Source organism: Orcinus orca, chromosome 16 (assembly GCF_937001465.1).
Source record: "Orcinus orca chromosome 16, mOrcOrc1.1, whole genome shotgun sequence".
Lineage (NCBI taxonomy): Eukaryota > Metazoa > Chordata > Mammalia > Artiodactyla > Delphinidae > Orcinus > Orcinus orca.
In genome coordinates, this window is record NC_064574.1 from 33,292,932 (window position 1) to 33,305,861 (window position 12,930).

The 12,930-nt window shown below is 40.5% G+C and overlaps 1 protein-coding gene across 3 annotated transcripts in view; it reads left to right on the plus strand.

Moving 5' to 3' along the window:
• The window catches only part of CRLS1 (cardiolipin synthase 1), a 26,490-nt gene continuing 13,560 nt past the window's right edge, over positions 1-12,930 (plus strand). The window contains exons 1-3 of one of the 3 annotated variants that reach the window (XM_004276453.3): positions 1-637; positions 3,409-3,546; positions 8,119-8,248. In XM_004276453.3, coding sequence (XP_004276501.1) covers positions 332-637; positions 3,409-3,546; positions 8,119-8,248 — 574 coding nt within the window. In that variant the 5' untranslated portion in view covers positions 1-331. Of the gene's footprint in view, positions 638-668; positions 810-900; positions 921-3,408; positions 3,547-8,118; positions 8,249-12,930 lie in introns of those variants that run through there. The other 2 variants (XM_049700003.1, XM_049700002.1) reach the window with 2 other exon arrangements.

Consider the following 12,930-nt stretch of genomic DNA (forward strand, 5'->3'; position numbering starts at 1 on the left):
GCCCGGAGCCCGCCTGTGGGCGGACTGCGGCGCCGTGCCGGACCGCTACCCGGCAGCCCACTGGGCCTAACGGCACGTGACTCCCGCCACCTGCGCCGTCGCCGCCGGCGCTGGGAAGGCCAGCGGCGACGGTGTCGCAAAAGCGTCGCGACGGCGTCCGTTCTTGGCGGCCCAGGCCACTGGTATAACCGAACGTGCTGAGGCTTGAGAACCAGTATGGAGGCTGTCGAGGTTCTCCGATATTGCTGGGCTTCGATGGGGCAGCTACTCGCCGGTGCCCCGGGCTGCTGAGCTCTCGCCGCCTGCGTCCCCGCGGCTCGCCCGCAGGGCCATGCTGGCCTCGCGGGTGGCGCGCACCTCGTGGGGTGCCTTGCGCGTAGCCGTGTGGGCCCCGGGAGCGCGGCCGGGCAAGGGGCGCGCCCGCGGGGCCTTGCTGCCGCCAGTGCCATGCTGCCTGGGGTGCCTGGCGGAGCGCTGGTGGCTGCGCCCGGCTGCGCTCGGCCTGCGGCTGCCTGGGGCCAGCCCGCGGGCCCACTGCTCGGGCGCGGGGAAGGCAGCCCCCGGGCCCGCAGTGCAAGAGGACGCCGCCACCGAGGCCCGGGGCGGCCGGTGGGGCCCGGCGAGCGCCGCCAGCCTGGTACGTACCGAGGAGAAGGCGGAGGGGCGACTCTGGGTCGGGGTCGACTGCTGCGGCGGCGCTCGGTCCCGAACGCAAATAACGTGCCGTGGCCGGTGAGGTCCGATGCTTCCGTTTCAGAACTTTTAAAGCGTTCCCCGAAGAGAAGTTATGGGCAGATCATTCGGTCGGGGTGAGTGTCAGGGGTACCAGCCGCGTCCTCCTGTCTCGGTGGTCAAGTTAGAGCCCTCTCCTTCCCGTCTATCCGCACCGGTAGCTGGACGCGCCTCTGGATATTGCATTGGTAAAAATACCCTTCACCTGTCTTATTAAAAGCCCATTTTAAATTTTTTGAAGCGAATCCCCAATGTTTAGGGCAAGTCTCTGGGCGTCTTCAGAATGATATACAGGCCTTTCTGTTTGCTTGTGCAGGTTTGGTTAACTATCATTTGACCTTTGGTGACTTTACATATTGTAGGATGAAGGATAGCTAAGTAATTTAAATCGTAATTAAAAGATCCTTTAACCTTTAATTATAGGAAAAGATTAAACCTCTCTTCCTGAGGTAACGGAGGAAAATATTTGTCTGCTTACCTGTTGAAATACTGACCAAACAGAAGACATGAGAGCATGAGTGTGGGAGAGCTTTTGATGTCATGTAGCAAGACTCATGCAATTATTACATCTTCAATTGTTATGTCTTCAGTGGGCCCCTGTGCTGCTTTCATCAGTTATACAGCATGGGTTGGGGTGGCCACATCCTGGCAGGAGTCTCGGCCACATTAATAGCTAGAGCATGTTGGGGTTTGAATGAATGCTGGATGCTTTGAGGTTGCCATATCCTGGCTGAAGTCCTTCCAAGAACGGCAGTAGTTGGTCGAGTATGCCACAGGTTATCTGGTTGGGTAATCTGAGATTAGCTCTCTTAATTTTAACTTAGAAACGTTTACAAATTTAATGATTATAAATTGAGGTATTTTATTTTAACTGAAATATGTGGAGCTAAAAGGAATCCCTTTCATTGTTCTAAGAACATTCAGTCTGGTTTATTAATTCACCAAATGAAATGCTCTGGCTGTTTACAACTGTGTCTTTAATTTTTCCCCATGGGCCTCTCTGAGTTTAATTTTGGGCCTCTGTATTCTGACCTTTTGCTTTGTTTTTCCTTTCTCTCAATCATGAACTGTACCTCCTCACCCCCCTCAATGAGGCACTGTAATGCTGGATCAGTATTTGACTTACTCTGTATCGCAGTATGGTCAACAGACTTTTTTTTTCCTCTGGACTCTGAAACACTTGGACCTTTGAACTTGAATTTGGAATATGTTCCAAGAATGATTCCATTTAATTAATATAATGTGGATTAGTTCAACAGAAGGTCCTTGAGTAGAGGTTTGGAGTGCTGCTTGTTTGGTGATTGTTTCCTGCAGAATTTGAATTTTTCTGTATCTTTAATGACAGTATTCTGCCACTGGGCCCCAATAACTTCATTATTCCTTCAAACTGAGGTGAACATTTCTTGCTGGGTTCTGTTTATAAACACAAACTTAGTATCTTTAGAGAACTGGCTTTTCTTACAGAATGGCTGAAGGTATTTTAAAAGAGGTATTTAGAAGTGGAAATGTCAAAATTAAGGTTCAGGCAAATAGGTTACTGATTGATAAAGAGGTTAAGTAGGGTTATCTTGTGAGGAGATAGTCCCATGGGGTAGAGCTGGCAGTCTTGACTCAGTGGAGAAAAAAAATCCGGCCTTTAGGGAATGACATTTTTCTCTGTATTATTTCTGTACCCTGTTCTGTGCAGTGTATCTTAGTTCCACTAGGCTGAGGCTTTTTAAAGTTGAAACACCCTCTCATGAAACAGACTTTGGCCAGGAAGGAATGGTTTTCAGAGCAGCTGCTGAGGTGCCCTTTTGTTGGTGCCAACTTCAAACACCTTGGCTCCAAATGAAGTTTCAAGGAATCATAAAGCCCCCACAGGGGAGCTGTGAAAGCCCTCAGCTTCTGGTTGGGGATCTTAACATTTCTGTGGCTATTTTGAACAAATTTACAAAATCTCTTTATTTCCTAAGTATCTCAATACCTTTTCCTTGTTCCATTTTCTTCTAGCAGTTCTCCAGTTTAGTGATGAGCTTATGGAATTAAATGTTTTATTCCTCTTCATTCGTATCTCCAACACTGTGTATGGCATTTAGCATTCTTTTGATGGGTATGTGTAGAGGAGTGAGGAGAGGTTATTTTGCAATAAATGTTTTTTAGCCAAAATGCCCATGGTTGATAATTCGGCTTTTTTCTGACACTTTCTAGACCGTTTGTCTACTTGAGGTATAAGATCTTCCTGAAGATCTTTTTTTTAATTTTGTATAATGGGAAAGTAATTCTTTTTTAAAAAATAATTTTATTGGATATAGTTGATTTACAGTGTTGTTGAATTTTCACTTTTAAAAGCAGTATGTTTTTAGTTTTGATTTCTGATGGTGAAGTAATACATTAAAGGCTTGACTTATATGATAGATAATACATGTTTATTCCTTCTCTCTTTAGTGAGAAAACCTACTCTATATACAACCAACATTTTAGTCTGTGTTTTGGTATATGACATATCTTCATCTGCATTCTTTACAGTTTTAGATGTGTGTAAAAATAACGGAATGGATTTTAAAACTGAAAGTACTAATTTTAAGGTTTATGTAGCTTCTAACCTTTAAGTTGATGGAGTGTATTTTTCCAATGTATATAGTTATTTAAAGTATGAATTTATAGTATTTAAATTTTGTTGTCTTTATGTTTCAGTATGAAAACCCATGGACAATCCCAAATATGTTGTCAATGATGAGAATTGGCTTGGCCCCAGTTTTGGGCTATTTGATTATTGAAGAAGATTTTAATATTGCACTAGGAGTTTTTGCTTTAGCTGGGCTAACTGATTTGGTAAGTTGTACCGGCACTCCCCCTGTTTTGCTCCCCTTCTAAATCCCAGGGTCTCTACTACACTGAAATAGCACAGACTCAGTCTGCTTTTCTTTGGAAGGAAATCCTCAAGATGAATTTCACCTAGTGCTTTGTGTAAAGGCTTGTCTTTAACATCTATATGGGACTCTGTTATTCTTTATATGATCTAAGGAAGGAAGTGGAGGTTGTAGGGAGGCATGGGAGAGGGAGCTCTTTACTCTTGGTTTTTAACTTCTTCATAGAAGAAAAAACCTTAGAAATTCTCAAAGGGCCAAGTACTTGCTTTAGGGATAGAAATAAAGGAGAGAAGCTGTGAGACTTTTTTTTTACTTATATAGTAGAGAGAAATATCTGATCTGCAACAACAGTTGGTTTTACTGGTGGAGAGGGAAACAGTGGGCCAGTTGTTGTGACCAGGGAGCTTGCAGAGGCCGGATCTCTGCTCAGGTTTATGCTGGCAGGAGGCCATAGGCACCCCACAGATTTGGTCCTTGATTCCTTCTCTACACCCCTCTGACCACCTTCCAGAAGACCCTGCCCTAGGTGGGCATTAGACATCCTTCCTTCTTCCACTCTCCCAGCAGATGGACCAAGGAGAAAAGAGCACCTTGACACCACTGTGTCAGTTTATAGGGAGGCAAAGATTTATTCAGGTTATCTCCAATTAGAACTTGGAAAATAATTTTCTAACAGAAAGCCACACTATGTGTTATATAGGCTTTTGTGGACTGGCCAGTCATCATCATGTGTGACATTATTTGTATTTATCACCCACCCTGTTGCATAAAGGATTTGAAATGGCTTGTAAAACTATATGTCCTGCAAAAACACAATTGAAGGAAGTGGGGGAAAGGTAGAGGAAAGATTTTAAATCAGGACAAAAGCATGTAGAAATAGACATTATGTATATAAATTGTATATTCTTGTACAAGGTTGGTCTGAGATCCAAGTGAGTACCCAGACAGGCAATAATAATTTGGTGCCTCTTTAAACTGATGTATGTTTGAAAAGCTTTGCTCAGTATTCAGTGAGAATAAAGAGAAACTAATTTTCTGTTAATAAAAGTCACATAGCATCTTTCTTTGTAACATCAGCTGTTCCCTTTGAGGTTCATAGAAACAAAATTACACCTGCCCAGTAGCATTGTTGAGCAATACAGAGTTAGCTGAAAATTCTGCAGGATAAATAATGAGGACATTTGCACTGTTATATGGCATTTCTAAATATGCATCAAATACAGTTTCTTGAAGTGGTTACCGCCTCTTTTTCCCGAGTTTAGCTCCTGTTTGTCACAACTTCTCATTCTCACAATCTCTTCTTTTGTCCCTGCTTTTATCTGTGAAGCCTGAAGCCCTCCATTTATTAATATAGTCTCCAAGTCTGTCAAAGGCCATTATATTGATAATGGAATTTTTTTTTCATAATAGGCAAGATGTTTTTCAGTTACTGGATTTGCTCTTTTTTGGTTTGTAGGTTTTTTTAGTTGCCACATGAGATTGCAATATTCATCGAATGGGAGAGGTCTCATTTACACTTTTCTAAATATGTAAGACAATGTGTACAGAAACCTGAGTTAACTGGCATCATATTATGTTTACTTCATGTAGGTTTTGATGCCTCTAGAATGGCTGCTGGGCAGATGGCTGGACTCATGGAGGGTTTAAGTAGGGGAATGTTGTATGTGGGAAATGGATTACAGGAATGCAAGAATAGAAGCAGAGAGGCTGGTTATGAGGCTTATAGTAATCTAGGGAAGAGGGTTGGGAAATATGTTTTGAAGATAGAGTTGATATGTTAATGGATTGGATATGTGGGGTGAGAGAAAGGAATTAAATAGGAGTGCTAGGCTGTTACTTTTTTCCTTTTCAACAAGCAGATGCATGGAGGTGTACATTTTCTGTGATGGTCAACACTCAGGGTAGGACAGGGTTTGTGGGAAAGAGTTGTTATGCCTGTTCAGATAGAGGTAACATTGGGTAGTTGAATACAGTAGTTTGGAGTTGGAGGAAATCATGGTTAGAGATAGATTTAAGAGTTATCATCATATAGGTGGTCAAGTCTGGATGAAATCATCTAGGCTGTGGTAAAAGAAGAGAAGAGGTCAGAGAAAAGAACAATAATGGAGCAATGGAGAAGGAGCCAAAAAAGGACACTGAGAAGGAATAGCTGGTGAGAAAGAAAGAAAATTGGGCAATAAGGTGTCCCAGATGTTAAGCGAAGAAAGTGCTTTAATTGTGTTGGGGTCAAGTAAGCTAAGAATGTAGAATTCATTGGTGACTTTTATGGGTACAATCTCTAGAGGGTGGGGCAGTCAAAATGGGTTGGCGAGCATAAATGAGGTGGTGATGACAATAGATGTCACATTGGGGAAGTTTTCCTTCATAGGGGGATAGAGAGATAGTCAAGGAAGGGTAGTTTATAAAGAGATACATACTGGGGAAATTTTTGTTGTTAATTAACTAATTAATTAAATGACTGGGTAGGAAGAGAGAGATTGATGATGCAGGGGAGGTGGGGAAAACTCAGAAGGTAAGAGGACTTGGGATCAGGGACCGCAGAGAGAATGTGCATGGACACTAGTAGGTGGTGGACTTGGAGGTGGGAATACAAGGGAGGGCTGACACTCTGTTTCTGTTTTTTGAGCAAATATAGACATGGTCATGAGCTAGAGAGAGAGGCTTTGGGAAGGATGAGCAGACTATGAATAGGGAAGGTAAACACAGTAAGCAGGTGTGGGTTTGCCAGGCAGTATTGAGTGCCCACAGGAGATTTGTGGTCATGAAAAAGTGAGATCAATCAGCCCATTTATGTGTTTTTCTTGATCAGTGTTCAGCTGCTTGGGTGCAGGCCTATAGTACATGGTAGTTGTATTTAAGCAGGGTTGAGGGAGAGTGGAGTAGGGAGTTATAGAGGTTTACAAAGAAGAGATGATGTTGATGACCTTGGAATCCAGTGTGAGTAGAGGAAAAATGAGGACAAGAGGGTGATGATGGTGATAAAATGGGAGGATAAGTTCCCCGAGATCAGAAACTGAACTGACACCTGAATCTTCCAAGGCCCCAACTCCCAGTTCTAGGCACTTTCTGTTAGTGTTACCTATAGTATACTTAAGAAAATAGATTTTTTCAGTTGAGGTAGTAATAGCTAGTAACTGCTTTTTTTGCGGATTTACTAAGCGCTGAGTGCTAAACAAGTATTAATCACATTATGTACTGAGACAACCCACCCTGCGAGGTAGGTAGCACTATCTCTGGTTTACAGATGAGGAAACTGAGGCTTAGGCCAAATAACTTGCCCAGAGTCACACAGTTAAGTGAGTGGGAGAGCCAGTGCTTGAACCACTTATGCTCTGCTACGAAGAGTAAGTTCTTAACCATTGTCCTGTACGACTGCTCTAAGTCATTGGAATACTTGAGATATGGAGGACTTATTTATCCTTTAAAATGTACCATGTTAAATTACGTCTAGATTAATTTGATCTTTTTCCTTGGAACTAGGACTGGAAAATTCAAATATTTGTTGAAGTTTGAAGTTAAATAAAATGAGTAAAAGCCGGGGTAGGGACTTGGAAAACCAGAAAATATCTGCCTCGTTTAATGAAAATAGGCAGTACTTGGTTTCAGTCAATTTTGTGGCCCCAGGGTGGCCAGATCTTCCCATTTCTCAAGTGAGCCTGGAGATCTGGATTTTTTTGAGTTAAGACTTTGAATATTTAAATATTGGCAACTAATTTATATTTAAAAAATCACTGGGCAGGTCAAACAAAACCAGCCTGCAGGCCTCTTTGGCCCCCTGGTAACCCAAGTATGACCTCTGCTTTAAAATATAATTTGTTTCCAAGAGTAGTGAATAAGTAATTTTCATATCAAAAATTTTAAGTAGGCCAGGTACAGAGGACTGAGTTTTGTATTCAAATACAGGTCATGCAATACAGTCAGACATGGAATTAACAGTGGCACTAGATAAAAAATATTGATAATAACAGTTAAAATAGAATAAAATAAAAATAATAACAGCTAAAACATAGGGAGTTGGGTCATATTATAGAAAAGTAGGTAGGAATGGAAGTTAGAAAATCTCGCAGTTAAACGGTAGTCCTTGCAAGTAAAAGCAGCTATTTTGGCTGTAGTGAAATAGCTCAGGGCTCAAGGGGTGGGGGATGGGAGGGGTGGGTTGGGGTGGGGTGCCTAGCCCAAGCTCTGTCAGTCCTGCTTTCTTTGAGTTTTATTTGGGTTCTTTACATCTCTAAATTTGTGTCTGGGTTCATCCCACAAAGGGGCATTGTGAAAACATTGCAAAATAGCTGAAGGCCTTGAGAAAGAAAAGTGAAAACTTTTTTCTGTAGAAAAGTGAAATCATTTTCTGACCAGTTGGTAATTTAAAAGCTAAGTGTATACCAGTAAAACAGAAGGTTTGGGGGTAAGAGACAGAAGAGGTTTTATCTACATTTTATGCAAGTATAGCGGTTATTCTGGTATCTCTTAACCTTCAAGATATCTACTCTGTACCTATTATGACATTTATTTAAAAAAAAAAAACTTCTATTTTCAGTTGGATGGATTTATTGCTCGAAACTGGGCCAATCAAAAATCAGCTTTGGGAAGTGCTCTTGATCCACTTGCTGATAAAATACTTATCAGCATCTTATATGTTAGCTTGACCTATGCAGATCTTATTCCAGGTAAGAACGCGTCATGCGTACTTTTAAATAGTACAGGGAAGAATCACATTTATCAGCTTAGGATTTCTCTTGATTGAGAGACAAATAATTTTTGTTCCAAAAATATGTTTTCAACTTTAAAGTGTTTCCCTAAATTTAAACTATTGAACTGTTTTGCTTTCCAAGCTATTTGTTTTACTTTAGAATTTATGACCTTGTATATACTATAGAATGCATTGTTTTCTTAGTAAAATTATTTAAAATTAAACAAATATTTCAAAAAAATTGAGCTAATTCATATTATCCTAGAATCTTTTGAAACTATTATTTTCTTTGTGCCTAGCTTTTGAAAGCAATTTAAAATTTTCCTAAGTCTTATTATTTATTAAGTACAATTTAATAAGTGAGAGCTCTGAAATCCTAAAGATGTCTATAAAATTTCACATTGTTATTATTATTACTTAGATGGTATTACGCAATTTTAAATTATACACATAGTTTGTACATTGTCTGAATACTCTTTTTTTTAATTAATTATTTTTGGCTGCGTTGGGTCTTTGTTGCTGTGCGTGGGCTTTCTCTAGTTGTGGTGAGCTGGGGCTACTCTTTGTTGCGGTGTGCAGGCTTCTCATTTCAGTGGCTTCTCTTGTTGGGGAGCACGGGCTCTAGGTGCACGGCCTTCAGTAGTTGTGGCTCGTGGGCTATAGAGTGCAGGCTCAGTAGTTGTGGTGCATGGGCTTAGTTGCTCCGTGGCACGTGGGATCTTCCCGATCAGGGCTCGAACCCGTGTCCCCTGCATTGGCAGGCGGATTCTCAACCACTGCACCACCAGGGAAGCCCCTGAATACTCTTTGTAACAAAATTTTATGATCTTTTGTATTTTGTATGTGCTTTTTGGTTGTTCATTTTCTACTTCCGCTGTGTTTCTCAGTTTTTAATCCTTTGGTTCAGATTAAACTGTTTATTTCCAAGAGTTAGAATCTGAGAACAAAGAAGCTGGTACTTGGTCCTTCAATACCATGTTATTACTGACATTTGATAGGAAGAAGTTTACTGGTGTTTCAGTCTAGTATAGTCTCCCAATCTAGAGATTCTTTTTCTCCTCTACCTTTAGGCTTTGCTTTTTTTTTTAATAAATTTATTTATTTATTTTTATTTTTGGCTGCGTTGGGTCTTTGTTGCTGTGCGCGGGCTTTCTCTAGTTGCGGCGAGTGGGGGCTACTACTCTTCGTTGCGGTGTGGGGGCTTCTCATTGCGGTGGCTTCTCTAGAGCGCAGGCTCAGTAGTTGTGGCACATGGGCTTAGTTGCTCCACGGCATGTGGGATCTTCCCGGACCGGGGCACGAACCCGTGTCCCCTGCATCGGCAGGCGGACTCTCAACCACTGCGCCACCAGGGAAGCCCCGGCAAGCGGATTCTTAACCACTGCGCCACCAGGGAGGTCCCTACCTTTAGGCTTTTAAATCCACATACCAAATTTAAAAATGAATTAGACTACTGTTCATGTGCTTCTTTGAAAGTCAGAATTATGGTGTGTGAATGGTTGGGGGTATTGAAGGGGCAGGGGTATGCTATAAGTAATATAGATAATTTGTAGGAGAAAAGATCCTAAGGAGCATTCTGTTAACATTCACAATTAAAATTTGTGTGTGTGTGTGTGTGTGTGTGTGTGTGTATTTTCATGCTTCTCATTTTTCAGAGTTATTTTGTATTTTGTTGTATTGTTTTACAAAGGTTGGCCAGCCCAGGTATTTCCGTGGTGAACACAGAAATTGTTTCCAGGTTTTGGTATTATGGATATTGTTGATACAATTGATGTAGGTCGCTTTTGGAACTGCAACTTCCCTTAATTATCATTCTGGGAACTTCCATTGTCTCTCTTCTGTGTTGGGTTTGTTTTTCCAGGCTCCCATGGCTTCCTTGTTAGGGTCCTCCTTTTTGTGGAGTAGAATATCCAGTTGTTTCCTAGCTAGGATGCAGCCTGGCAGCAAGGTTTTTAGAGGTGTACAATGTCTTTATTCTACAGACATCTAAAATGTATTTGTTCTACCCTCCATACTTGATTGGGGCATAATTTTCAATTGCAGGTTATTTTCACTCAGAATTTTCAAGACCCTGATTATAGATTTCCAGATTCCATCTTGCTGTTGAGAAGTCTCATGCCATTCTGATATCTTTTCCTTTACGTGTGATTATGTTTTGTATTAGAAAGCTTTTAAGATTTCTTTGCATAATTCCTAGTTGATGGTTTACAAAATTCTCTCTCTTAAAAGTTAATTTTCTAACTGCTTCTTGGGACACCCAATTATCCCAGCACTTTTTATTGAAAATTCTATACTTTCCAGACTCACTGCCATGTTCATATATACATGGGTTATTTCTGGGTTGTCTAGTTTATTCCCCATTGATTTGTCTATCTTTGCACCAGTACCATCCCTAATTATTATTACTTTGCCAAAAGTCTTTTTTTTTTTAATTTATTTTATTATTTATTTATTTATTTTTGGCTGCGTTGGGTCTTTGTTGCTGTGCGTGGGCTTTCTCTAGTTGCGGTAAGCGGAGGCTACTCTTCGTTGTGCGCAGGCTTCTCGTTGCAGAGCACGGGCTCTAGATGCACGGGCTTCAGTAGTTGTGGCACGTGGGCTCATTAGTTTTGGCTCATGGGTTCTGGAGCGCAGGCTCAGTAGTTGTGGCGCACGGGCTTAGTTGCTCAGCTGCATGTGGGATCTTCCCAGATGAGGGCTCGAACCCGTGTCCCCTGCATTGGCAGGCGGATTCTTAACCACTGCGCCACCAGGCAAGTCCCCCAAAAGTCTTGATACATGATAGAGCACATTCTTCCACTTTGATATTCTTACCTGTTTTCATTTGTGTGTGAATTTTAGAATCAGCTTTCAAGTTCCCCAGAAAAACCTGTTGGGATTTTATTTGGGTTGCACTGAATTTACAGATTTATTTGGAAGAATTGGTATTTTTACAATATTGTCTTCCAATCCACATACATCTTGTATTTACTCTATTTAGGTCTGTTAAAATGTCAAAATGTTACAGTTTTCTCTAGAGAGCTAATAAAACTTTTTTATTAGATTTATTCCTAGGTGACTGATAGTTCTTGATGCTTTTGTAAATGGTAGCTTTTTTAATATTTCATTTTGTAGTAGCTGATGTTGATTGGATGAAATCAGTTCCATCTCTGACAGTGGTTTTTGTGTCTAGCAAAACTTGCTGAACTCTTATGCTAATAATATAAATGTATATTCTCTTGGATTTTCTGTATCCTTGATTATGTATTATCTATAATTAATGACAGTGTGTTTCTTCTTCTCCAGTCCTTTTACCTTTTTAAAAATTTGCCTCACAATAGTGCACAGTGCAATGTTGAATAGGAGTGGTATCTGTGTCTTATTTCCAGTCTAAGAAGGAAAGCTTTCAGTCTTTCAGTATTAAATATGACATTTCCTGTAGGGTTTTATAGATACCCCTTTTTCAGGTTAAAGAAGTTCACTTCCACTGGCAGTTTGCGCAGAAATTTTTTTACATCGGATATGGAATTTTATGAAAATTTTTTTCTTCATGTATTATGATAGTCATATTTTTTCCCTTTAAGCTTAATGTGTGGTGAATTACGTTATTGATTTTCTAAGTTAAATGAACCTGATGACATTCCTGTTACAAATCTAACTTGGTCATGATATATTATGAAGATATTGCTATTTGGTTTACTGATATTTTGTTGAAGATTTCACATCTAGATTCAGACGATTGGCCTGGAATTCTTTTCTACAAATACCCTTGTTAGGTTTTTTTTTTTTTAATATTTATTTATTTGGCTGCGCTGGGTCTTAGTTGCAGCATGCGGCATCTTTAGTTGTGTCATGTGAATTCTTAGTTGCAGCATGTGGGATCTAGTTCCCTGACTAGGGATCGAACCCAGGCCCCCTGCATTGGGAGCGTGGAGTCTTAGCCACTGGACCACCAAGGAAGTCCCCTACCTTTGTTAGGTTTTAATATCAAGTTTATAATAATCTCATAAAATGAATTTAGGGAGTGCACACACACCCCACCCCATTCTTGGGAGATGTTTGTGTGAGATTGCAATTATTCCTTCTTGGAATGTTGGTAGAACTTGTTGAAGCCATTGAAGCCTGGAGTTTTCTTTGGGAAAAAGTTTTAAAATAGTTGATTCATTTTTTAAAAAAATGGTTACAGGGTGGTTCATCTTTTGTCTGTTTTGTGAGTTGTGATGTTTTTCTAGGGACTTGTCCATTTCAGCTACATTTTAAAAAAATTTACCATAAGCTATTTATAGTATCCACATTAACGTTTTGATGTCTGTAGACTATGTAGCGATGTCCCCCTTTTCATCCTAATTATTAGTTATTTGTCTGTTTTTTTCTTTGACTTGTCTTGCCAGAGGTTTGTCTGTTTTATGAATCTTTTCAAAGAACCAACTTTGAACTTTGCCAAACTTCTCTGATATGTTTACTACTTCATTAAATCTTGCTCTTTTGTTTCTGTCTCCTCCTTTGGTTTTTTTCTGCTGTTCTTTTTCTAAATTCTATAGATCAGTCCTGTCTAGTAGAAATATAATGGGAACCATAGATCTAATTTAAATTTTTCTAGTAGTTATGTTCAAAGTGAGAAGAAACAGGTGAAGTGTGTGTGTGTGCTTGCACTTCTGCTACAGTGGAGACTGAGTGCTC